Source organism: Sphaerodactylus townsendi, linkage group LG15 (genome assembly GCF_021028975.2).
Source record: "Sphaerodactylus townsendi isolate TG3544 linkage group LG15, MPM_Stown_v2.3, whole genome shotgun sequence".
Taxonomy (NCBI): Eukaryota; Metazoa; Chordata; class Lepidosauria; order Squamata; family Sphaerodactylidae; genus Sphaerodactylus; species Sphaerodactylus townsendi.
The window spans coordinates 17894631-17918825 of record NC_059439.1 but is presented as its reverse complement, the minus strand read 5'-3'; the positions used below and the strand labels follow the sequence as shown (position 1 = coordinate 17918825).

At 46.2% G+C, this 24195-nt stretch overlaps 1 protein-coding gene across 1 annotated transcript; it reads left to right on the top strand.

Annotated features, from left to right (window-relative positions):
- The first annotated feature begins 238 nt into the window (after positions 1 to 238).
- Positions 239 to 24195, top strand: CCDC47 (coiled-coil domain containing 47). The gene is made up of 13 exons (XM_048518107.1): positions 239 to 361; positions 2919 to 3181; positions 3824 to 3931; positions 6064 to 6238; positions 7359 to 7480; positions 9398 to 9463; positions 10664 to 10765; positions 12418 to 12528; positions 14380 to 14465; positions 16477 to 16535; positions 17896 to 18005; positions 20112 to 20279; positions 23665 to 24195. Exons 1-13 carry the CDS (start codon positions 289 to 291, stop codon positions 23743 to 23745), a joined length of 1524 nt encoding a protein of 507 aa, XP_048374064.1. The 5' UTR covers positions 239 to 288; the 3' UTR covers positions 23746 to 24195.

Sequence of the window (24195 nt, the reverse complement as noted above, 5' to 3'; positions counted from 1 at the left end):
TCTGTGTTTAGGGACTGCATGGCAATATATTGTGTTGAGGGATTGCACTGCAATATATTGGGTTGGAAGAAGGTCGGCTTGGTAATCAAAACCCCCCTCCCACTAGCTCCTGGGAAAAGAAAACGCTCTTTTTTAAAATGAACCCACTAAAAGTGGCAGGAGGAAAGGAACAGGTTGGCCTTAAGTCCTCCCCCTTTAACGCTTCACTCCTCCTTCAGCCTCAGGGCGCCTGCGCGGATTTACGCAACCCGCGTACTTTACGAAGAAGGAGGCCTTGACGGAAAGCGAATGGGAACGCAAATTGTGCAAGGAAGTGCTGTGGGCCTCGGACGGGACGACGTGACTGTGTCGCTGCGCCCAGGTAAGGGGTTTTGGGGAGGGCTCAAGGGGTCTACCTGAGAGGAGGCCACGTTGAAGGAAAGAAACCGACTTCTCCGGTCTCTTTTCCAACTGCAGCCTGTGCACAACCGAAGCAGCACCCCCCCACCCCAATTCTCCAGGTGCTCCCCAAACTTATTGGGAAGGGGGCACTAACAGGGAGCCCAAGTCCCTGTTCCTTCTCTCTGCCGTGTTTTTGGGTGGGCAGGGGTCGTATGTACAAAAGATGTAAATGGTGTAAAGGTGTAGTAATTCTTGTGCATTTTTGCAGAGCAATCTTAGTTTGACCCCCTTCCTGGTCCATTGTAGTCAATAGGGTTAAGGTGTGCAGTTCTGTTTAGGGCCAAAATAGTCCCTCCTTCCTGTGTTTGTTTTATTTTGTTTGTTTTCCTGGAGTGAAATGTGGATATGTTGTGGCCCTCCTGTCCCGTCATTTTTTTAAAAAAATATTTATTTATTCCATTTATACCCCGCCCCACACCAAAGTCCTAGGGCAGCTTACATAATGGGGGTCAAAAGCCCCGTTAAAACATACAATCCTAAAAAATAAACGTTAAAAACCACCATTAAAAACTATCCTTTCAAAACAGTCAATAAAAACATCGTTAAAAATCCCCACTCTCCCCCCACCCTTCACCTGGCATCGATGCAGGGGACCCTGGGGGTCACACATTAAAGGTAAAGAGGAAGGTGTTAATCAGTGGGGTGGAGGGAGACAATGTTTGATGTCAGAACTGAAGAAAAAAACTCTCAGATTCCTGTGTTCTGAAATCAGGCTTCTAGCAGTCTTTTGCAATAGCCAGGCATTGTGGGATTCTTGTAGCCTTGGCTTATGTTACGAAATACCAGCCCACTGGATCTTTCATGTGCTTGGAAGTTTCGTACTGGCTTCAAGACGTTTCCTGCCACTCCAGTTTTATCTGAGGTTGTGTATTCAAGGTCACTTTCAGTATTATCTTGAACAATGTTACACCCTTCTGATTTGGACCCCAGATCAGCCTGGGAATGGCCTTGGCGGGCACATTACTTCTTTATCTGGCTAAGCTTCACTGGGTGGCTAGGAGGCAAATACAGAAACTGGGATTTGGCTGTATTATTTATGGCCGGAAGGTCGCTATTTTCAATCTCGCAGTAAGTACAGCACTTTAGAGAGTTACGCAGAAAGCGAGGTTGCTGCCCTGCTTCTCTTTCAGGTTTCCTTGTGTATTTTCCAAGTTTGTCTGTTCTTGTTGGTAAAAACCAGCTGGTGTGTGGGACAGAGACAAGTGCTCTGGTTGCCGCTTCTAATTTTAGCCTAGGCTAACCTAAACGGCATGCCTTTTTAGGAACTGCTCCTCGCGACTGGGAGCCAGGAAAATGTTTGATTTTGTAAGCAGCAGGTATTGTCAACAAAGTCAACCCATGACATAACTTTAGGGTTAAAAGGAGCTGCAGGTACTATACTGATTTCAGGGTTTGTGGCCGGAATTCTTACCTAGTCACTGTGTAGGGTATCAAAACTATTGTCTGATATCGCAGCAGTAGAGAGAAGGGATGAAGAGCCGGCGTTGTGTCATGTTTAAGAATGGTGGACTCTAATCTGGAGTCATACCTCATATGTCCCAGACAGGCCTCTGCAATGTGCAGAGGCAAATCTACTGGAAGTTCCTTGCCCCTCAATGATGCGGCTAGCCTCTACTCGGGCCAGGGCTTTTATGGCCCAGGCCCCTGACTGGTGGAACACTCTCCCATCAGCTGTTAGGGCCCTGCAGGGCCTTGGTGAGTTCTGCAGGGCCTGTAAAGCTGAGCTGTTCCTCCAGGCTTTTGGAGAGGCTGGCCGCGGATTGCCTGCCCCCTCCTGAAGCTCCCCCCGTATTATACTTACCATCTCCCGCTTGCCGTTGCTATTATATTTTATACAATCTCTGGCATTGCTGGTCCCCTCCCGGCCTTATTGGATGGCATCACTTTTTCTGATGCTGCTGCGGTAACGATTTTAGGGTTTTAAATGTTTAATAATTTGTATTTCTTGTATATCGTATTGTTTTATTGATGTACACCGTCCAGAGCCCTTCGGGGATTGGGCAGTCTATGAAATATAGTAAATAATAACAATAATAAAAGAACCGGGTTTGATTCCTCATCATTGGAAACAGGGAATTGAACTGGACAGATTATTGGCTTAACTCGGCAGGCCTCTCCTTAATATTCATGCACTGTTTAGTGTCTGAAAAGCAGTTGGCCTAAATAAATGGTATCTGAGATGCTACAGCTTTCCTGTCGTGCCTAAATGGAACCTAGCTTGTGACTTTGAGATTTCACAAGTGTGTGTCTGTTGCAACTGCACATATAGTGTACAAACAGCTGATTGTAAGCTTATTTTTTTCTGCAAATAATATGCGGAGGGCATGCAATGCCAGCCTGAAGATGGTATGTATTGTGTATTATGTATCCTTGCAATAGCAGAGCAAGTTGCCTATCGCCACAATATTGTCTTAGGGAGCAAATAACATTTTCGGAGGTCTGAAGCTGTTGGTATTCTTCCCCCTTCCCTCCTCCAGCAAGAATGAGAACTGTCAGCTTCTTATTGGCTGCTCTCTTCATCCCATGGAATCTTTCTCTGGCAAAGTTTGACGAATTTGATGATGGTGATGATATTGTGGAATACGATGACAACGACTTTGCTGAATTTGAAGATGTGATTGAAGACACTGCAACAGAATCTCCCCAGCGGATTGTCACGACGGAAGACGATGAGGAGGAAGCGACCATTGAGCTTGAAGGTCAAGATGAAGGCCTTGACTTTGAGGATGCGGACGCACAGGTGATGTTGGATGAAGGAATTTACCTGTTTTGGTCACTTCCAGAGTAAGGGAAAGATGCTAGCAGAAGTGCTATGCCTCATACCTTTTGTAGCCTGATGTTAACTATTAATACAAACTGTGAAATGTGGAAACTTTCTCACACAAATGTGGTATAAAATTACCAATGTTTCTGTACATGTGTGACATCAACATGTCCCCATGGTGTAGTGATTAAGAGCAGGTATACTCTAATCTGGAAAACTGGGTTTGATTCCCCGCTCTGCCACTTGAGCTGTTGGACTAATGAACTAGATTATCTGGTGAACTAGATTATTTTGTGCACTTCAACACATGCCAGCTCGGTGACCTTGGGCTAGTCACAGTTCTTTGCAGCTCTCTCAGCTCCACCCACCTCACAGGGTGTTTGTTGTGGGGGGGAGGAAGGGAAAGGAGATTGTAAACCCCTTTGAGTCTCCTTACAGGAGAGAAAGGGGGGATATAAATCCAACTCTTCTTAAAATGTAAGGATTTGAACCCTGTAAATTCTAAGGGTTATTATTAACTCAGTCAGCAAAGTGCCAGTGTAGATCAATTTCATGCTCTTAGGTTTCTCTATTAATGAAGCATCTGATGATTCTACCTCCTGTTCTTTTTCTTTGCAGGAAGGTGATACAGAGAGTGAGCCGTATGACGATGAAGAGTTTGAAGGTTATGAAGAGAAGCCTGATGCCTCTCCTGGCAAAAGCGATGACCATATAAAAATTGTTAATGTAAGTGCACATGGCGAAGGGTTTCCTTTTAACATTTTGACAAGCTGGAATTGGTCCAGAGGAGGGCAACCAAAATGGTAAAAGGTCTGGAATCCATGCCCTATGAACAGAGACTTAGGGAGCTGGGGATGTTTAGTCTGGAGAAGCAAAGGTTAAGTGGGGACATGATAGCTATGTTTAAATATTTGAAGGGTCGCCATATGTTTACTGCTGCCTCAGAGACTAGGACACGGAGTAATGGATTCAAGATGCAGGAAAAGAGATTCCGCCTAAACATTAGGAAGAACTTTCTGACTGTCAGGGCTGTTCTACAGTGGAATGCACTGTCTTGGAGAGTGGTGGAGTCTCCTTCTTTGGAGATTTTTAAACAGAGGCTGGATGAACATATGTCAAGAGTGCTTTGATTGTGTGTTCCTGCATAGCAGGGGGTTGGACTTGATGGCCCTTGTGGTCTCTTCCAACTTTATGATTTCTTCCAACTCTTAGATATAATAGGGACTGTGTGTAAAGTGCCATTTAGACACAGCTGATGTGCAGCGACCTTGTAGGGTTTCCAAGGCAATTGATGAATGGAGGTAGCTTGCCATTGCATGCTTTTGCATAACAATCCTGAACTTCTTGGCAGTCTCGCATCCAAGTACTGACTGGGTCTTATTCTGCTTAGCTTCCAATATCCATTGAGATCAAAATGATGCTAATCTAAATCGATGTCAACCTAAATCATTTGGCATACTTTGCCTTAAGCCAAGGCCATCCCCACACAACTCAGAATGTTGCAGCAAACAATGTGGTGTAGTGGTTAAGAGCGGTGGACTCTAATCTGGAGAACTGGGTTTGATTCCCCACACCGCAGCATGAGCGGCAGACTCTTATCTGGTGAATTGGATTTGTTTCCCTGCTCCTACACATGAAACCTGTTGGGTGACCTTGGGCTAGTCACAGTTCTCTCAGCCCCACCTACCTCACAAGGCATCTGTAGGGGAGGGGAAGGAGTTTGGAAGCCGCTTTGAAACTCCTTTCGGGAGAGAAAAATGGAATGTAAATCCTAACTCCTTTTCTTAAAAGAAAAGAGGAAAGAATGTGACCTGTCCTTCCTGAAACTCATTTCTTCAACAGAGCTGCTCTGTAGCATCTGTGATCAAGTCTATTCTCTGTTGTGTTCTCTGCAAGATCTCTCCCCCTTCCCTGTACTCCCCATGTATTTGTTTCCGAAATCCGTGGTCTGGCTACATCCTTATCTGAAGGATATAAGAGGTCTGATGAAGCATCCTTCAAATGAGTTGAGGGGACAGATGAAATTGTAGTGGATTGTTGTAGTGTTGCTTCAAAGTATGACTTACTGTGCCCCTGGTATTCCTGTGCCAGGAAAGAACTTCTAAATGACTTTTCTACCTCGTCTGCCTGTCTTATTTATCTTGCTCATCTCTTCATCTCTTTTATCAGTGAGCTAGAGTAGTGATTAGAGAGTCAGACCAGGATCTGAAATACCCGGGTTCAGATCCCCACTTTGCTGTGGAAGCTTGCTGGCAGACTTCGGGCCTGTCATTCTCTCTTTCATCCTTGCCTACCTTACCGGGTTGTTGCAAGGATAAATCAGAGAAGAGGAGAGCCATGAGACCAGCTTTGGGTCCTTATTAAGGAGAAAGGCAGAGCATAAATTAATTAAATAACACTGTGCACTTTTGTCCACAAAGCATAGTTTGGGTCGAGTGGCACCGTGTTCAGCTATGGGGCAGAGCTGGATTTGACTCTCGTCCTGGTTATAACATTTGTTAGGTGGCCCGGGACAAGTCAGAATAAACTAACCTTAATTACTGATCAAAATGAAATGAGATGAAAGCCATCAGCCATTGATTTGCTGCGGTCTTTGTGCCTGGCATTTACATTCTAAATCATAGGTGTCAAACTTGCGACCCTCCAGGTGTTATGGACTACAGTTCCCATCATCCCCTTCACATTTCTGGCAGGGGATGATGGGAACTGTAGTCCATAACATCTGGAGGGCCGTGAGTTTGACACCTATGCTCTAAATGAATAAAAGATGGTCACTGCATTGCAATTGGGAGGCACAGCTTGCATCAACTACCTGAATTTTCCCCCAAAACTAAAGCCAAGTTGAACCCCAACCACAGGTCCCTGCTCACCTCCAAAACAGCTGGGAGAGTTACTACATGGAGATCTTGATGGTGACTGGTCTCCTTGCCTACATCATGAACTACATTATTGGGAAGAACAAGAACAACCGTCTGGCACAAGCTTGGTTCAACACTCACCGGGAGCTGCTGGAGAGTAACTTCGCCCTTGTCGGTAAGCGGTTTTCTCACCAGCTGGTTCACAAGCTAGCGTTGCAACGTCCTTAGGGAAGAGAAACTTCCTCTGATAATGTTGAGAACTGCGGGGAACCGGATGAAGGAGTTGGGGGAACCTTTGTGCACCTAGCAAGCTAGGCAGGTTATTTTTTTTATTGGTTGTGATGGGTTTTCCGAGCTGTGTGGCCGTGGTCTGGTGGATCTTGTTCCTAACGTTTCACCTGCATCTGTGGCTGGCATCTTCAGAGGTGTATCACAGAGAGAAGTTTGTTACACACTGTGTCTAGTGAGAAGACTTCCCTCTGTGATACACCTCTGAAGATGCCAGCCACAGATGCAGGAGAAACGTTAGGAACAAGATCTACCAGACCACGGCCACATAGCCTGGAAAACCCACCACAACTGGTTGAATCCAGCCGTGAAAGCCTGTGACAATACAGTTTTTTAATTGTTTTTCAACATTTGTTAAACACACAAGGAAAAGGAAAAGAAATAACAGAGAGCAGACATGATTACATCAAAGAAAAAGAAATCTACTCCTCATTATGTTAAGTACATGTTACATAATGGATTGCAATATAACATTTAATACAGGGAGTTTATAAGGTTTTAAAATCATTATCATTTATATACCTCTAAGCATTTTTACTAGTCCATTTATTATATCATAAACATTGTTCAATTCCAGTCTTCAGGATGTTTTGTTTTTACATGGTCAGGTTGTTATGAAAAATCAGGGCTCCCTTTCTCCTCAGATTCATCTTTTGGATGTTGATTCACAAGATTAGTTAGTTTGGCCACGATAGCATGTTCTCGGATTTTGTCCTCCCAGCATTCTATAGTGAGGCCTGTGAGCGAAGTGGTTTTTTGTACTTGGGAACATACCAGCAGGAGGAGTGGGGAATCAAACCCAGTTCTCCAGACCCCACTGGCATAGTATCCTCCCCCAAACCCCCCAGCTGGCTCTGAACGTTCCAGCTCAAGCTCCCCCCCGGATCTGTGTCGGACGGAGCGTACAAGGCCAGTCAGCAGTGCAACCTCAGCCACACGTACAGAACCGGGGCTGTTGCTCTATAGCGGGCTCCCCATTCATTAATGAGCACACTCTTTCATTCAAGGGGACGACGGCACGAATAAAGATGCCACGAGCACCGGCAAGCTGAACCAAGAGAACGAGCATATTTACAACCTGTGGTGCTCTGGCCGGGTGTGCTGTGAGGGCATGCTCATCCAGCTGAAGGTAAGAAGAAAGGGCATCTTGGAAACAACGTGGGGCTTTTAAATAACCGAAAGTCTCTCCAGGCAGCCTCCTTTTTCTAAAATGGCAAAATCTTAGTGCAGAAGAGTCTTCACGTAGTTTCTGTAATACTCGCTAATCTCAGATAACAAGATTTATACGCCTGTGTGTTACAGGCAAGGAGGAGAAACATTTTTTATTCGTTCTACCCTGCATGCAGCGACAGGGTTTCCCCCTCATTGTGCAGGAAGCAGGAGCCCCCCCTCCTGCACCCCCACGGCACCCCCCCCCCCCACTTATTTTCGTGAAACAATGCAGGCTGGAGAAGCGGCCTGTTCCCTTCGGGCTGAAAATGCCCTGGTGGGAACTACACTTCCCAGGAGATCTTGTGAGCCCCAGGGTCTCATGGGCAGTGTAGTTCCCACCAGGCTGTTTTCAACCTGAAGGGAACAGGCCACTTCTCCAGCCTGCACTTAGGTGCAGAGGGGCAGGGCATCTATGAGGGGGGTGGCACGGAAAACACAGTGTGCGCACCGGGCGCAATCTGGCCCAGCTACGCCTCTGTTCCAAGGCATAATGGCAAATAGAGCAAGGAGAGAAAACTAAATGGCCGAGGTTCAGAAGCAGTCTGGGGAACAGCCAGGTCTGTTGGCATTTCAGTGGGAGGAGAAAGAGAAGAGAGGGCCCCTAGCCTCTTAGTTTTTCTGCACAATCATCTGTGAGATCAAGGTCCTGCAGGATTTGAATCAATTTCGCAGGGCCTGTAAGACAGAGCTCTTCCACCGGGCTTTTCCAGGAGGCCAGCCGGCCTAACAGCTGGTATCATTGACCTCCCATGGGAGGGGACCTGGGGTTGACGTCACCCTCTTTTCTCTGTTTTGGGTTTTATTGTGTTTTAGAGCCGCTATTTATTGTTGCTTTTAACTTCTATGTTTTATTCGTGTTGTATGCCGCCCTAAGCCCTTCAGGGATTGTCAGGGTAGAAATATAAAGCAAAATAAAAAATAAATCTCCCCCACCATTCAGGGATTGTCAGGGTAGAAATATAAAGCAAAATAAAAAATAAATCTCCCCCACCATTCATTTTGACAGGACCTAGGTCCTGGCAAAGTGCACGCTGAACTCTCCACACCCTCTTATCTCCCATGGGAGGAAAAAATAACATCACAATATAAAACGACTGCACCAAAAATTTGCGGTCAGGGTCTTGCTGTCCATTTCAGGGTTTATCTTGGGTTACAAATCTCCAGATGGGCCATGGAGATGTCCTGGAATTGCAACAGATCTCTAGACTACAGAGAAGGAATGGCAGCTTTGGAGGGTAGATTCTACTCCAGGCTTGATTTAATTAATTATTTTGTTTCTAATTCGCTTTATAAGCCACCCTTCCTCCATGACGGGCTCAGGGCATCTTACGACAATAGATAGATAATTGAACTAAACTAATTCCAATCAATGCTATGGCGCCACAATAGCCACTGGCTAACGAAGGGAATGGATTAATGGGAAATGGAAGGAAGGAAGGAAAGGGGAAAGGGGGTGGGGAAAGGGAGGCCAGCCATTTTGGCCACTGTTACTGCTGTCAATCATAGACCTGGTGGAACAGCTCCATTCTGCAGGCCTACGGAACTGTTCTAGATCCTATAGGATCCCATTCAACAATGTTCCACCAGGCCAGAGCCAAAAAAGCTCTGGTCCTGCTTGCATTTCCTTTGAGGTCCCCCCCCCACCCGGATCCCCAAACTGTCTTGACATTTCTAGGGCGTGTCTTTGACATGTATTTGACCTTTTGTAACAGAGGGTTTCACATTGTCCTTTTTAACGAGTTCTGGTGAAGAGGCGGTGGTGGGTCATGGGGCCTTTGGAAGCAAGGCAAGTCACGTACAGATCTAACCGTGGCCCCCAAATGCTCTCTTTCAGTTTCTCAAGAGACAAGACCTGCTGAACGTGCTCGCTCGCATGATGAGACCAACCTGTGACCAAGTGGTAAGTGTTACATTACACAGCCTAAGAGTATTAAGCTCATGATGCTTTAGCCCGGCAAGGGTTAAGCTCAAGACGCCTAAGCCCGGCAAGGGTTAAGCTCAAGACGCCTAAGCCCGGCAAGGGTTAAGCTCAAGACGCCTAAGCCCGGCAAGGGTTAAGCTCAAGATGCCTAAGCCCGGCAAGGGTTAAGCTCAAGACGCCTAAGCCCGGCAAGGGTTAAGCTCAAGACGCCTAAGCCCGGCAAGGGTTAAGCTCAAGACGCCTAAGCCCGGCAAGGGTTAAGCTCAAGACGCCTAAGCCCGGCAAGCTGTGACTTTAAGTGACAGCAGTTGGGTATGTTATTGGCAAAAGTTGGTATCCATGGTTGAACTCACCATTCGTTCAGATGTCTGGGAAGACTGCCTAGTGAAATTGCAGAAGCCAGAAAGAGCCCGTAACAGGAATAATGAGTTAGAACTGGAATTAAAGTACCCTAAAATGCATGCTTGCCTAAACTTACGCAGCTTGCAGGAATCCTGCTTTTTTCATGTAACATGATCAAGACTTTCTTATCAGGAAATTAGAGCAGTCATCAGCCGCTGGCCCATAATGACGTGTGTCATTCTTTGCCGTTCACTACTAGCCGGAAATTCTACAGAGACGCTTGAGATGCATCTTCTAGTTCACTGACCAAATAGCTGTAGATATTTGAGGGAAGATGGCCAGTCAATTTCTTCCCTGGCGTTTTAGGGATTTCTTAAGGATTGCTGTTGCTTTAATGAGACTATTCTGTACCACAGAGTTAAATGAAATGGTACTTCACCTGCTTGATGGGGGCTATAGTATGGTTCAGTTAACTCTATTATACTGGTTGTGGTGGGTATTCTGGGCTGTGTGGCCATGGTCTGGTAGATCTTGTGTGGCCGTGGTCTGGTAGTCCATTCTAGGGTGACTGTATATAAAACTGCTCCAATGGTAGTATGAATTGCGTCTGAAGGGGGCCTTACTGACTGCTGTCCAGGCATTGCTTTATAATTTTAGATTAGATTTTAAGGGGACCTCCAAATAATTTTTAGCCTGTGGTTCCCTCTAACCCCATCCTGAGTCTGAAGAGTGGCTTCCCGTCGTGATGGAACCTGTTTATCTCTTGGATGTGACATGTAGCCCATGGATGAATTAGACTGTTTTGCCAACCCATGCTAAATTCTATTTGTTGTTCAGCAAATAAAAGTGACAATGAATGACGAAGACATGGACACCTACGTGTTCGCTGTGGGGACAAGGAAAGCTTTGGTGCGGCTTCAGAAAGAGATGCAGGACTTGGTATGTATGACACTGCAAGTGGCCACAGAACCTTAAAGCAAGGGTACTACATGGGTTGGCAAAACCCATGTACGCTTATCTTGTGTTGTGCAACAAGTGTTGTCTTAATGTTCCCTTTTCAAAGCTCCCAGGCTGCTTATAGACGTGGTTGTAGCCATTGGCCCCTTCCGCACATGCAGAACAATGCACTTTCAATCCACTTTCAGTGCACTTTAAAGCTGGATTTTACTGTGCGGAATAGCAAAATCCACTTGCAGGCAATTGTGAAGATGGATTGAAAATGCATTATTCTGCATGTGCGGAAGGGGCCATGGTCTCACTGATTCACTGTATCAATGTACAAAATTAGTTGAAGACTTTTGAAGTAGTTTCTGCATGCTGTGCATACCTGGCATTCTTCTTTAACAAATGTGAGGTGGTATAGCTAGATGAGCGAAATCTGGGTTCACATTTTTCTCAGTCGCAGAGTGAGTTCACCTTTAGTGTCTTTGCACCAGTTGCGTTCCTGGCCTTACTTGACAAGTCATAGTTAGGATAAAATGGAGAAGGGGCCACGTGAGGCTAGTTCACCTTCCATTTCTTTCTCTATGCCACACTGCGCTCTGTGGAGGGAGGACAAGATAAACATGTACTAAATTCGCTTACGGTTTATTGGGAATGGGATCAGTGGCTTAAGTTCTCTCCCATTTTGCTGTGAAGATGGAAAAGTCCAGAGTGTTGCGGGAAGGACACCCTGCTATGTGCATGAGGAGAAGTCAGAGCAAGGTAAATCGGTTTGTTCAAACACAGTCCCTTTGGGTGAGAAGTGAAGAAGGGAGAAGAGCAGCTTTTTGTTCATTTACATTGTTTGTAGTCTGCCTTTCTCCCTGGGACTCGAGATGGGTTACAAACAGTGAGTCAGTACAATCAACAGAATGAGACTTTCTATCAACAATAAGATTCGGGTTGTAGAATCAACCAGAAATTTTCAAAAACAGAAAGCAAAGTGTGATATCCAACCCATTAAATGATGCAGAATTACGTAGCAGGATACAATTTATAGCAATTGTATGCGCAGCAGTATAGACCACAGTCTTTAATAACTTATCCAAGTAACTTTGTGAATCTTTTGTTGCTCAGGGATTGCATAACTGCTGTTCCCTCTCCCATGAGAGGCAGATTGGTGTTTACCAGGAGCTGAAAACACTGAGATACCCACAGCGTAACTCGAAGCTTTCTCTCTCTATGTGTGTACTTATTCCCTGTCTTAAAATACCATAGCCTATTCTGTTTTAAATAAAATATAATTTAAACCCAATTGTAAAATTGGCATGCACTCTGAAGCTGAGCCTTGTAGCTGTGAGAAATTCAGCAGGGAGATGTTGTTATGAGTCACTTGCCTCTCTGATGCTTCTGTGGTAAGATGGGGAAAACGATAAGATCACTGTAAGAAATTGCGCTATTTCTTTTAAATCAGAGTGCAAACGCAGAGGGATCGTTGGCTTTCATCCACACAGCAGCTTGCCAGAAAATGCATGGCAGGCTTATCCTAACAGAGCTCAATTCTTCCTGATGTGCATATCCATTCTTTTTTTATTGAGTGGGCTCTTGCTCGCACCCAAGCGTTGGCAGGTACAGAACCTGCTTGTAATGCAGCAGTTTCTTCCCAACAGAGCGAGTTCTGCAGCGATAAACCCAAGACTGGGGGGAAGTACGGACTCCCAGAATCATTGGCTATCCTGTCGGAGATGGGTGAGGTCACAGAAGGAATGATGGATACTAAGGTAAAGTCCAGCGACTGTTAATTAAAAAAACCATTCAGATTGTACTTGGTGTGGAAACCGACAGGATTTGTGACAGGGCAACCAAATGTCAAAATATAACTTTGTGTTCCGAGGCCCTCATCTGCAGAGTTTGGCCAAGGACAGCCTTGTTTGTCTTGGATCCTTCTGTCTCAAACAGCTGGAGGGGAAAATTGGCCTTTCAGCTTTGAAACTCATGGCTGAAGTTTCTAGGGAAAATGAGTTAAGTTTTGCAACTGTTGAGAATTTGGGAGCTGGCATGTTGTAGCGGGTAAAATGCTGAACACAGACATAAGGTAGTTGGCTTCAAATTCGCTTTGGACAGGTACCTATGAGGGTAGCTTTGAACAAGCATGAAACTTATTATTTTGTATGCATCCCAAGATTGCTATGATGGGGATGAAAGAATTGTGAACCGTTTCCTTCCTTTCATTGAAATGTCTGGAAATCATAATTTGATGTTTAGTATGGTGGGTTTTGATTGGGGAATCCTTGGTCTCAAACTACTTGCTGCTCCAGAGACTAGGACCAGGAGTCATGGGTTCAAGGTGTAGGAAAAGAGATTCCACCTAAACATCAGGAAAAACTTCCTGAAAGGGACGTTCAACAGTCTTGAATGCACTACCTCGGAGAGTGGTGGAGTCTCCTTCTTTGGAGGTTTTTAAAGAGAGCCTGGCCATCTGTCAGAAGTGCTTTGATGGTGTGTTCCTGCATTGCAGGGGGTTGGACTTGATGGCCCTTGTGGCCTCTTCCAACTCTATGATTCTAAAACTCATTGAATAAAACATATGACCATGCCATTCTAGATCAAGCCAGTGCTATATAGCTCTATATGGTATATAGAGGTAAGGTTTTGTCATAGCAAGGGCAGATAGATGTTCATGTTAGGAATTCAGAATTCCAAAAGCCTCTCAAAATGTTGTAACGAGGGGAGATATCCTCCTCCCCCCTATGCACCATGCAGTTACTTACCCAATCAGTTCAGGAGGCCATAAGAACATAAGAAAGAGCCTGCTGGATCAGACCAGAGTCCATCTAGTCCAGGGGTAGGGAACCTTTAACACTCAAAGAGCCATTTGGACCCGTTTTCCATGGGAAAAGAAAACACTTGGAGCCGCAAATAATTTTTGACATTTAAAATAAAGATAACACTATATATATAGGGTTTTTTTAACCTTTACTCTGCTCATTCTGAGAAGCGCATGGATGCGTCCACCCTGCTGCCTGCAGGGCGGGCAAGGATGAAGCCAAGCTGGCTCGGCATTGCTTTTGCCGGCCGTACTTCGGGAAAACACCCTTGGCGCTCCAACGGGGCAGAGGCGAGGAGGGGAAGTCTTCAGAGCGTGGCCCAGCTTCGGACCGTGGGTGAAAGTTGGGTCGCCCGCCCTGCACTGCCACCTTGCAGAGGCCCGGGCAAGGATGGGGCCGGTGGCTCGGCTCGTGGAGCCACAGTGCAAGGGCAGAAGAGCCGCATGCGGCTCTTGAGCCACAGGTTCCCTACCCCTGATCTAGTCCAACACTCTGCTACTCGCAGTGACCCACCAGATGTCTTTGGGAGCTCACATGCAGGATGTGAAAGCAATGGCCTGCTGCTTCTGCTCCCGAGCACCTGGTCTGCTAAGGCATTTGCAATCTCAGATCAAGGAGGATCAAGCCATAGCCAGTCAGGCGACCTCTCCTGTTCTTAGGCTTTTCTGCCCTACTCTGAAGGTGACCAATATCCTGCTTAGGAAGAACTGCATGTTAAAAATTAAGTTTGGCCAGCAACCCGTCACAATGGCCGTTAAAAGATTATCCTCTGCTGATATGCTCAAGTCTTAATTTTTCTTGCAGCTGGTCCATTTCCTCACGCATTACGCCGACAAGATTGAGTCCGTCCATTTTTCAGACCAGTTTTCTGGTCCAAAACTTATGCAAGAGTGAGTACAAGAAATATCAGGCTTATGAATTAACACGTGGGATGCCGTGTTTCGGTTCGTCCAAGATGCCAGTGTGCCGGCAGGTCCCATGTGACTGGCGGCGGGGTTTGTTGAACGAATGGCTCAGCTCAGCTCTGTGTTTTCTTTGAGAGCCAAAGCTCCTGTGGAATGAGAGAATTAATGTGCTTAAAACAAGACTGCTTGACGGAGAAGCCCAGCCCCTTTGCCTTGTGAGCAATTTCTTTCAGGCTGGGTTTCAGGAAGCAGGACCAAGCAATTTACCTGCCTTCTGCTGTTCCCTGTTCTGGCTGCTGAAAGCAGGATCGGCAGTAGCAGTGGGGATGTGGCCTAATGCTTGCCAAGATACCTTTTGATCTGTAAACCACACTGCGCTTGTTTACAGAGAGCCAACGTAGTGTAGGTCAAGAGCAGGTGGATTCTAATCTGGAGAGCTGAGTTTGATTCCCCGCTCCTCCACTTGAGTGGAAAAGGCTTATGTGGTGAACCAGATGTGTTTCTGCACTCCTACATTCCTGCTGGGTGACCTTGGGCTAGTCACAGTTCTCTCAGAACTTTCTCAGCCCCACCTACCTCACAAGGTGTCTGTTGTGGGGAGAGGAAGGGAAAGGAGCTTGTAAACCACCTTGAGTCTCCTTACAGGAGAGAAAGGTGGGGTACAAATCCAAACTACTCCTCTTCCTCCTCCTTGTCTTCATTGTCGTTGCGAGGACTGTGCAGCGGGGACTGGCATTGCCAGGAATCCGACGTGGCATGTCTGTTGCATTATGGATGGCCAACAACTATATCAAAGTCTTTTGCAGTTGAGAAGGGAACCCGGATACTCTCGAGCTGCTCTTTGTGCTTAATACGGGCATATTGAAGAGGCCTTCCCCTGGATACTTGGACAGGTTTTATGGAAGCAGCGAAGACTGTTGCGAGATCAGGCCATTCCCACTGTGGGTAGTTTCTACCATGGTTCTGAAAACCTCTGGGCTGTCATCTGGTACAGGAGGCATGCAAATCGTGAATGGGTAAATTATAAGGAAGCATGTCAGGGCATTCAGTTGCTCTGAATTCAAAGTTTTCAAGATGGCATTCTTGCATTAAGTCAACTAAAAAATTATCATGGTATTTATCTGAGCCTACAGATGTATCACTAAGAAGAGCGTTTACTAGCACTGGTTTTCAGACAGCGCCCTTGGCTTACATTCAGGGCAGATACAGTAAAATTTCTCCTGACCTTCATTTCTCCCCATGTGCCTCTAATCATGTCGAAGACCTTGCCCATTATTTTTCTGTTGCCCACTATGTGACAGTATTCAGTTATTCCAAAGTCTTTAGAGTCTGATGAGGATTGCATGTGTTTTCTTTTGGCAGACGTGAACCCAATGAATACATGCAGGGCTGCCTTTTTATGTATTTAGCAATTTAATTAAGAAGAAGAAGAATTTGGATTTATATCCCACCTTCCTCTCCTGCAAGGAGACTCAAGGTGGCTGACAAGCTCCTTTCCCTTCATCTCCCCACAACAGACACTTTGTGAGGTAGAAGGAGCTGAGAGAGTTCTGAGAGAATTGTGACTAGCCCAAGGTCACCCAGCAGGAATGCAGGAGTGCGGAAACACATCTGGTTCACCAGATAAGCCTCTGCCACTCAGGTGGAGGAGTGGGAAATCAAACCCAGTTCCCCAGATTAGAGTGCACCTGCTCTTAACCACTGCTGGCTCTAGGTTTGTGCTTGCCAGCCCTCAAAAAAAGACCTATTTTTGTCTGTAGAATTAATTATTGTGTTTTATCTTATTATATATTTTATTTTACTGTATCCCTTTTATTAATAGGGTTTTATGCTACGTTGTTAAGACCTGTGCCCATAATAAGTATTTACATTTATATTTGCGTCCAATGCATGTACCCTTCTGTAGGTGACGTGTAGTATATCTAGTGCTCTGTTAACCTGTTATTTGTTTCATGTTTTATATCTCCCTTGAACCCACTCTCTTCTTCTCTGCTAGGGAGGGTCAGCCTTTGAAACTGCCTGAAACTAAGAAGACACTCTTGTTTACTTTCAACGGTAAGAAAGCATTGCCTGATTGTAACTGGAGTCTAAAAAGCAGCAGCAGCAGCAAGCCTTTATTGGCATAGACAACAGTACAACAATAATAAAAAACGGATTAAAAAGCATATACAGTACAGCCAAATGCTTAAGTCGGTTGAAATCTACTGGCATTTTAGTGTAATTTGCAGCAGAAAGTCTGCCAATATCATACAGAGAGAGAAGGGATCAGGATTTGTCCAACAAGTAGCGTAACCTTAAATTAGGATCGGGGAGATCGGGTAAATGTAGCGGCACAAGATCTGGCATAATTTGGATCTAATTTCCTTGAATCTGAGACAGTGTAGTAATTGGTGGGCCAGAGATTCAACTGAGCCATCATTACACGGGCACAATCTTTTAGCCTTTTCTTGCTTATTAAATCTGCCATGTAACAAGGCAGAAGGCATAATATTAAACCTGGCGTAATATGGCTCTCCTTTGAGCACGGTTTATTAAGCAATAGAGGTAGTGTGCCAAGTGGCCCCGTTCAAATGGGAGAGAAAAATAGAGGGGAGAGCACATTTTCTTGGCTGTGGTGATTAGGGTAGAGAACTCTCTATCCAATAGTTGACCTTTTAATTTTCTATAAGCTTCTTAATAGGACAAAGGGCAAAGTGAATCCACTGTCAGTCCAATAGGAGCCATTTTTTCTTCGATTATGGAAAACCAGGGGTTGGAATGGGTGTCAGAGAGCAGACGGTGGACCAGGGAATTACAGTCTGAGAGAAAATTAATTCGCAGCCAGAATCTAAAAGCCCTGAGGGCTTTTATGGCTGAGTCTAAAAAGGATCCTACCCCTCAAGTAGAACATCATTTCACCTCTTTCTGTTGAAGAGTCCTTCTCCTGTTGTCATAACAACAGTGATATTGAGGGGAGGGGTACTGCAGTGGTGTGGCATCCTAGAATCGCAAGTTATCTCTGACACCTACAAAAAATGATGCTGGAATACATTTTGTTAGTCTGTTGCTTCAAAATGAAAATGGGATTTCAGTGGCACCTTAGAGACTAACACAGTTGGCCACTTGGAATTTGCATCTTTGTGCTTTCAAATAAATGCAGAGAAAGTGGAGTATTGCTCCCCCACCCCAGTACCTATGTTCTTCCTTTAAAAAAAAAATCAACTAGCACAAAATGGGATGTTTGAATCTGCCCCTTGCTAGCTGCCGATGTTAGTGGGGTTCTTCACTTTTTTATCCTTGTGTTTTGTTAAGATCCTAGTTAAAACCTTTGTCCCCAAAGTGGATCAGCGCAGAAGGAGCGCAGGGAATTAACCAAGCTCTTTCCCCTGTCGTCCTGGGCATTAGATCTGAAGAAAATGTCTCTCTTGCTTTATAGTGCCCGGATCAGGCAACACATCCCCAAAAGACATGGAAGCTCTGCTGCCTTTGATGAACATGGTTATTTATTCCATTGACAAAGCAAAAAAGTTTCGTCTGAACAGAGAGGTGAGTTGTTCACAAATGTGCCTCTCTCTTTTTTTTTTTTTTTGGGAAAAAAACTTTAATAAAATCCTGGCAATTTTCCTGACTCTGTCACTCCATCTTCTGCTATGTACAGATTGTGTATGTCTTCAATTGACTGTGGGGCTCATGTAGTGTACTATGCAGCATACTCTCTGCTAGTGGTTCTCAATCTGCAGTGAACGCACTAGTTGTGTAATGCAGGTGTATTCTAGGTGGGACAGTGGGCTTTCACCGAAATTACTCCTGCCAACCCTACCTACTACTGATTATCCTACTACTGATTACCCTACCTACTACTGATTTGTAGCCTTTTAGCATGCTAGTAGTAATAACAGAAAGCCTCTAAACATATAATGTACTTCTCAGAAAAAGTGCCCCGCCCGTCCCTGTCCCCTCGCATCATGAGTGCTTCAATAGAGAAATTGTTGGATGTAAGATATGAAGGTTGAATATCTTGAAAGCCAGCATGGTATAGTGGTTAAGAGCAGGTGCGTTCTAATCTGGAGAACTGGGTTTGATTCCCCACTCCTCCACCTGAGTGGCAGAGGCTTATCTGGTGAACCAGAGGTGTTTCCACACTCCTACGTTCCTGCTGGGTGACCTTGGGCTAGTCACAGTTCTTTCTGAACTCTCTCAGCCCCACCCACCTCACAAGGTGTCTGTTGTGGGGAGAGGAAGGGAAAGGAGCTTGTAAACCCCTTTGAGTCTCCTTATCTGAGAGAAGGGCGGGGATATAAATCCAAAACTCCTCTTCTTCTACCCTGAGGCTGATGTTACTGGTTGTGATTGGGCCTAACATGGAATGGGTAGAAAAAAGAGACTGCAGTCTTTTCAATGTTTAGCTGTGTAATCCCAAGAGGGGGCGGGGCTGAAGCCGCTTTGGAAGCGGCAGAAGGTTGCACCTGTGCCATCAGCACCATGCAAACGGGCATGGACACTCGCATTGAGGGATTTACCTCGGCGGCTGGCCACCATTGTGCCCAATCCTGGAATGTGGCCCCTGTGGCACTGCTGCAGATGCCCACACTGGTGTGGAGGGGGCATTCCCAGGGGTGGAGCTGAGTTCAGTCAGCTCTCAAAGGACTTTTGGCCCAGGAATACCCCCTTTAATGGCACTTTTTTTGGTGGCGTAAGTCATTTTCCACTATGGGCTTTCCTGCATGAGAAAGGAATGTTTCCTTCTCTTCCAGCGCCCATGCTACTGGTTGCGTCTTTGGAGGCAGCACAGTGGCACCGTCCCTAGCCGCCGCTTTACTCCCCCTCACCCCCACACTTTGATTGAGCTGTATGTGGCATAAGTCTGTAGAACCTGAAATAAACAATCTTGCCTTCGCCCAGGAAGGTCAGAGTGGTGTAGCTGTGGAACAGCGTCCCTGCAGAAATTCACCAGGTGCCGATACTTTATGGATTTTGGTGCCTGGTTAAAACCTTCCTCTTCACACAGGCCTTCGATGTGTGACCCCCGGGGTCTCCCGTGTTGATCGATTCCAGCTGAAGGGTGGGGGGAGGGAGGGGTGGGGATTTTTAATGGGTTCTAGGTGGGACAGTGGGCTTTCACTGAAATTACTCCTGCCAATCCTACCTACTACTTTTTATTGACTGTTTTAAAGGATGTTTTAATGGTGGTTTTTAATGTTTTATGTTTTTAGGATTGCAGTGTTTTAACGGGGCTTTTAACCCCATTATGTGAGCCGTGCTGGGACTTCATTGTAGGGCGGGACATAAATGGAGCAAATAAATAAATAAATTCAGATGTTGGAATACAGACTGTGATGTTCTGGTTTCCCGTGGTTGTTAGGAGGGCAAGGAGTCTTCAGTGCAACCAACTGAAATTCTCGAATTGTCCTGCGGGGTAGCTTGCGTGAGCGTAATGAGAGGTATTCCATGCATTGCAAGTCGTTCAGCCCTGCCTTGCAAGCAGTTCGTCAGCTGGTGCTTGCCGAATGTGAAAGGCTCCGGAAGATCTTATCACCAGTGTTTAGCCTATTGCAACATTTCCCAATGTATCAACTGTTCAGTCATACTAACTGTGACTTGTCTTCTCTGTGTGCGTCTCTCCCCCCCCCCCCCCACCACCACGGGGCAAAGGGCAAGCAAAAAGCCGATAAAAACAGGGCACGTGTAGAAGAGAATTTCCTGAAACTCACCCACGTGCAGAGGCAAGAGGCTGCTCAGACCCGCCGGGAGGAGAAGAAGCGGGCCGAGAAAGAACGGATCATGAATGAGGAGGATCCGGATAAACAGCGCCGCCTGGAGGTAAAATAAGCCCTTGAGACAAGCCCCTACAAGTGTTAAGTGGAAGCCGAGTTCTTGCCAAAAGATCTTTGTGGGTGGGAACGTGCCGGTTTCGGAGTTTGTATGGCGGTGAATCGAGCGCTGTACAGCCTGGCTGTGTGACCTTTGTGGTGCTGCGAAACGGTGGTGCCTTTGCTTGTGCTTAATATAAGAACGGGTGGCGAGGTGTGCAGCAATAGAGATTAATCTGTGGGAAGATGTCGCGGATTCCCAGAGCGCGAGCCCACGCTTTGTAGGGCTCCGTGGACAGCTGCCAAAGCTGCTCTCTGATCCCTTTCCAGGGCTCGCCTTGATTGAGTCAGAGGTTGACGCACGGACAGTTGATGATGTGCTAGGGTTCAGTGGGGTAATCGCTTGTTTCTCTTCCCCTTGCTCTGGCACTTCGGAGCGTGTTGCGGAGCTGAATAAATATGTCATGTCCCTTTAAAAAAACAACCCTGTTTGGATCTGCTTGTCACTCTGCTTTGGAAATCCATGCAAGATTGTGGCCTCTCTTTTACGGAGCGAAGCCAAGATGGTATTGCGTGGCTTCTGTGTCACTGTGGTCACGTTAGTCATTCACGTGAGCAGTTTTTGTGCCTTGAGACAGCCGTTATAGGATTGGAACGACTTTAGATTAATTGAAACATTTGGGGACGTGGTTTTGTTGTTTTGGAGAGCCCGGTTGATAACACGAGTGTGTCTGTTGATTTCACAGCCGGCACATGTTGATTTTGACAGCCTGAGGTGTTCCTGAAAGAGCCAGGGTTGCTTAAGGAACTTAAGGAGCAGCAGTGGCGTAGGAGGTTAAGAGCTCGTGTATCTAATCTGGAGGAACCGGGTTTGATTCCCAGCTCTGCCCCCTGAGCTGTGGAGGCTTATCTGGGGAATTCAGATTAGCCTGTGCACTCCCACACACGCCAGCTGGGTGACCTTGGGCTAGTCACAGCTTCTCGGAGCTCTCTCAGCCCCACCCACCTCACAGGGTGTTTGTTGTGAGGGGGGAGGGCAAGGAGATTGTCAGCCCCTTTGAGTCTCCTGCAGGAGAGAAAGGGGGGATATAAATCCAAACTCCTCCTCCTCCTCCTCCTCCTCCTCCTTCTTCTTCATGATGTCATGAGGAGGATTTGAATTCTGGGTTTCTCCTTTCCAGAATCCAGTGGTTCAGTGATTGGATGTGTTGCTGCTGAAAGGGGAGGATCTAGGGGACAAAATTCTAGGGTCCCCAGCTGCTCTGCGGGGTCTGTGCAGCAAATGAAGCCATATTGTTTGTTTTCATGATATTTCGGTTAAGGCTGGGTCGTGTGAGTGGGCCCAGAAGGGCATCCAGGCAATATTATTAATAAGGAAGGATTGAATATGTTCCTCACTCTGAAACAGTGCTAATTCATCTCGAGTGCCATTTAGAAAAAGAGAGAGAAGAGTTTGGATTTATACCCCACCTTTCTCTCCTGTGAGGAGACTCAAGGTGGCTTACAAGCTCCTTTCCCTTCCTCTCCCCACAACAAGCACCTTGTGAGGCAGGTGGGGCTGAGAGAACTGAGACTAGCCCAAGGTCACCCAGCAGGAATGTAGGAGTGCGGAAACACATCTGGTTCACCAGATAAGCCTCTGCCATTCAGGTGGAGGAGTGGGGAATCAAACCCGGTTCTCCAGATTAGAATACACCTGCTCTTAACCACTACACCACGCTGCATCTTAAAAAGGAAGAATATATTCCTCACTCTGAAACAATGCCAATTCAGCTTGAGTACCATTGAATATCTTTGTAATAGAACCAGGACTGAACAGAATCTGGTTTCCAGATTTAAAAAGGCAACATGAATGCTCTTACTATAATGAGTGTGTTAGGGAGCGTGCATTCTGTTAAAATAATGACAAAAGGATTCTTTTTTAAAAAATAGCCCTTTAAAGTTTTGAAATTGGCAGAGACATAAGGGGGAAATGTGTTTCTTATTCTCCTTGATGTCAGAGGAACTAGCTAGTACGTCACACGGCACTTGTGCAACCACACCGTTTCAAGGGACTGAGAATACAGAACTGAAAGGGACTTACTTGGGGTGTTTCCAGCTTACTTGGGGTGTATCCCCAGTCTGTATAACCCAACAATACAGGTATATGAAAAGCCAATCCTTTTGGGTCAGTTCTGGTAGAAACTCTGCAAATTTCACATCTTCCAATATGTCTTCTGTTATTGCTCTTCTACATGAGAACAATTGGGGTGCATGGTGGGGGGGGCTTATTCCTTGCCTAACAAGCTAATTTTCTTAAGAGCAGGTGCACTCTAATCTGGAGAACCAGGTCTGATTCCCTGCTCTGCCACTTGAGCTGTGGAGGCTTATCTGGTGAACCAGATTAGCTTGGGCACTCCCAACACATGCCAGCTGGTTGACCTTGGGCTAGTCACAGTTCTTTGGAGCTCTCTCAGCCCCACCTAACTCACAGGGTGTTTGTTGTGAGGGGGGAAGGGAAAGGAGTTTGTGAGCCCCTTTGAGTCTCCTTACAGGAGAGAAAGGGGGGATATAAATCCAACTCTTCTTTAAGCGTCCACTATCTTCGGAGAGAAAGAGGAGCCTTGTTCTGGCCAATCATGAGATGTTTTAAGGTGAACGCTGATGTAAAGGTGGCCTTTGGCATACCGTTTGGCAAAGTCCTCTGCTGCCTCATTACCGAGGTATTTGGCTCTGGGGCAGGACCGCCTTCAAACTCTTCAGCATCCCCACATTGAACGCCTTCCTTTCAATGAGTAGAAGGAAGGAAATTCTGCCATGGAATGTCTCTGTTGCTGTTGTCGAGAAGGCTAGCCAAAATGTTCTCCCAAGACACCAACAACTTCCAAATAATAACAAGCACTTCATGCAGCTCAGTTCTCCACGGGCAGCCAGCTCTTTTGCAGGATATCGGTATATTTTCCTTTTTGTATTGATCTGCTGTTAACGTTTTTTCCCGTTGGCAACGTTTATTTTTGTCATGGCGTTTTGGCCAGTCTGGGGATACAGTGGGGGTCCTACCGGTCACAGCAGTTGTGTTCTTAGTCCTGCCTTCTTGGTCTCCAGATGCAGGGCTTCAGCTGATTCTGAATGCCATTCCTGCTTATGAACAGAAGAAATCTAATTCCTTTTGCGGCAGTTCCGCTCATCCCTAAAACAAGGGCCCTAGCTGGAGGAGGGAATGCCATTTTGGACGGATGGTCCTACAAAATCTCTATCGCATTTTCTGCTGTAGGATGTTGCTCTTGTCTGGATGGGAGCTGCATCTGCTCATTGGTGGGCCTAATTTCCGGGGGGGGGGGGGGGGGTCTTAATTTTGCACCACAAACAAAGCGCAGAATCCACCGGTAACGTGCAGTTTGTTGTCTTTGCAACAGGAGGCCGCTTTGCGGCGGGAGCAGAAGAAACTCGAGAAGAAGCAGATGAAGATGAAGCAAATCAAAGTGAAAGCCATGTAGGGAAAGACCAAAAGCTGCAGGGAAACCCCTCTCTTAGTGCCAATTGTAGAATTCCAGTTTGCTGCCTACAAATGAGCTGATGATATTTCCTGATCTTCACGGCTGCCCTTTCAGAACTTCATTTGACCTAACATTGAGCTGCCCACGGAATTATATTTGGAAGAGTCTCCTGTGGACATGTCTGCACGGAAAGGTTATTGAACTTGTTGCCGTGGAGCTTTTCCTGGATCGGTCACAGGGTTACGCCTGGAAATGGGTAACCGGTTCCGAGGGAACATTTTCATCCGATGCACCGGACTGCTTCGAAAAGCGATCTCCGCAGCACCAAAGCTACCCTGCAGTTGGCAGCACAGGAGAGATCCTTCGCGGCAGCTCTGCCAACCGTCCTGGCAACTGCTTTAGTCCCGTTTTGTGTTAGGGGGACTTCCAATAAAAGTTTTCAGGATTGCA

What these genes read in the sequence shown, in the direction of transcription:
- CCDC47 (XM_048518107.1), top strand. Translation starts at nt 289, where the DNA reads ATGGGAACGCAAATTGTGCAAGGAAGTGCTGTGGGCCTCGGACGGGAC. An exon ending in GGTCCAAAACTTATGCAAGA is followed by an intron (nt 14,466 to 16,476) that starts GTGAGTACAAGA and finishes CTTCTCTGCTAG; the next exon opens with GGAGGGTCAGCCTTTGAAAC. An exon ending in ATAAACAGCGCCGCCTGGAG is followed by an intron (nt 20,280 to 23,664) that starts GTAAAATAAGCC and finishes TCTTTGCAACAG; the next exon opens with GAGGCCGCTTTGCGGCGGGA.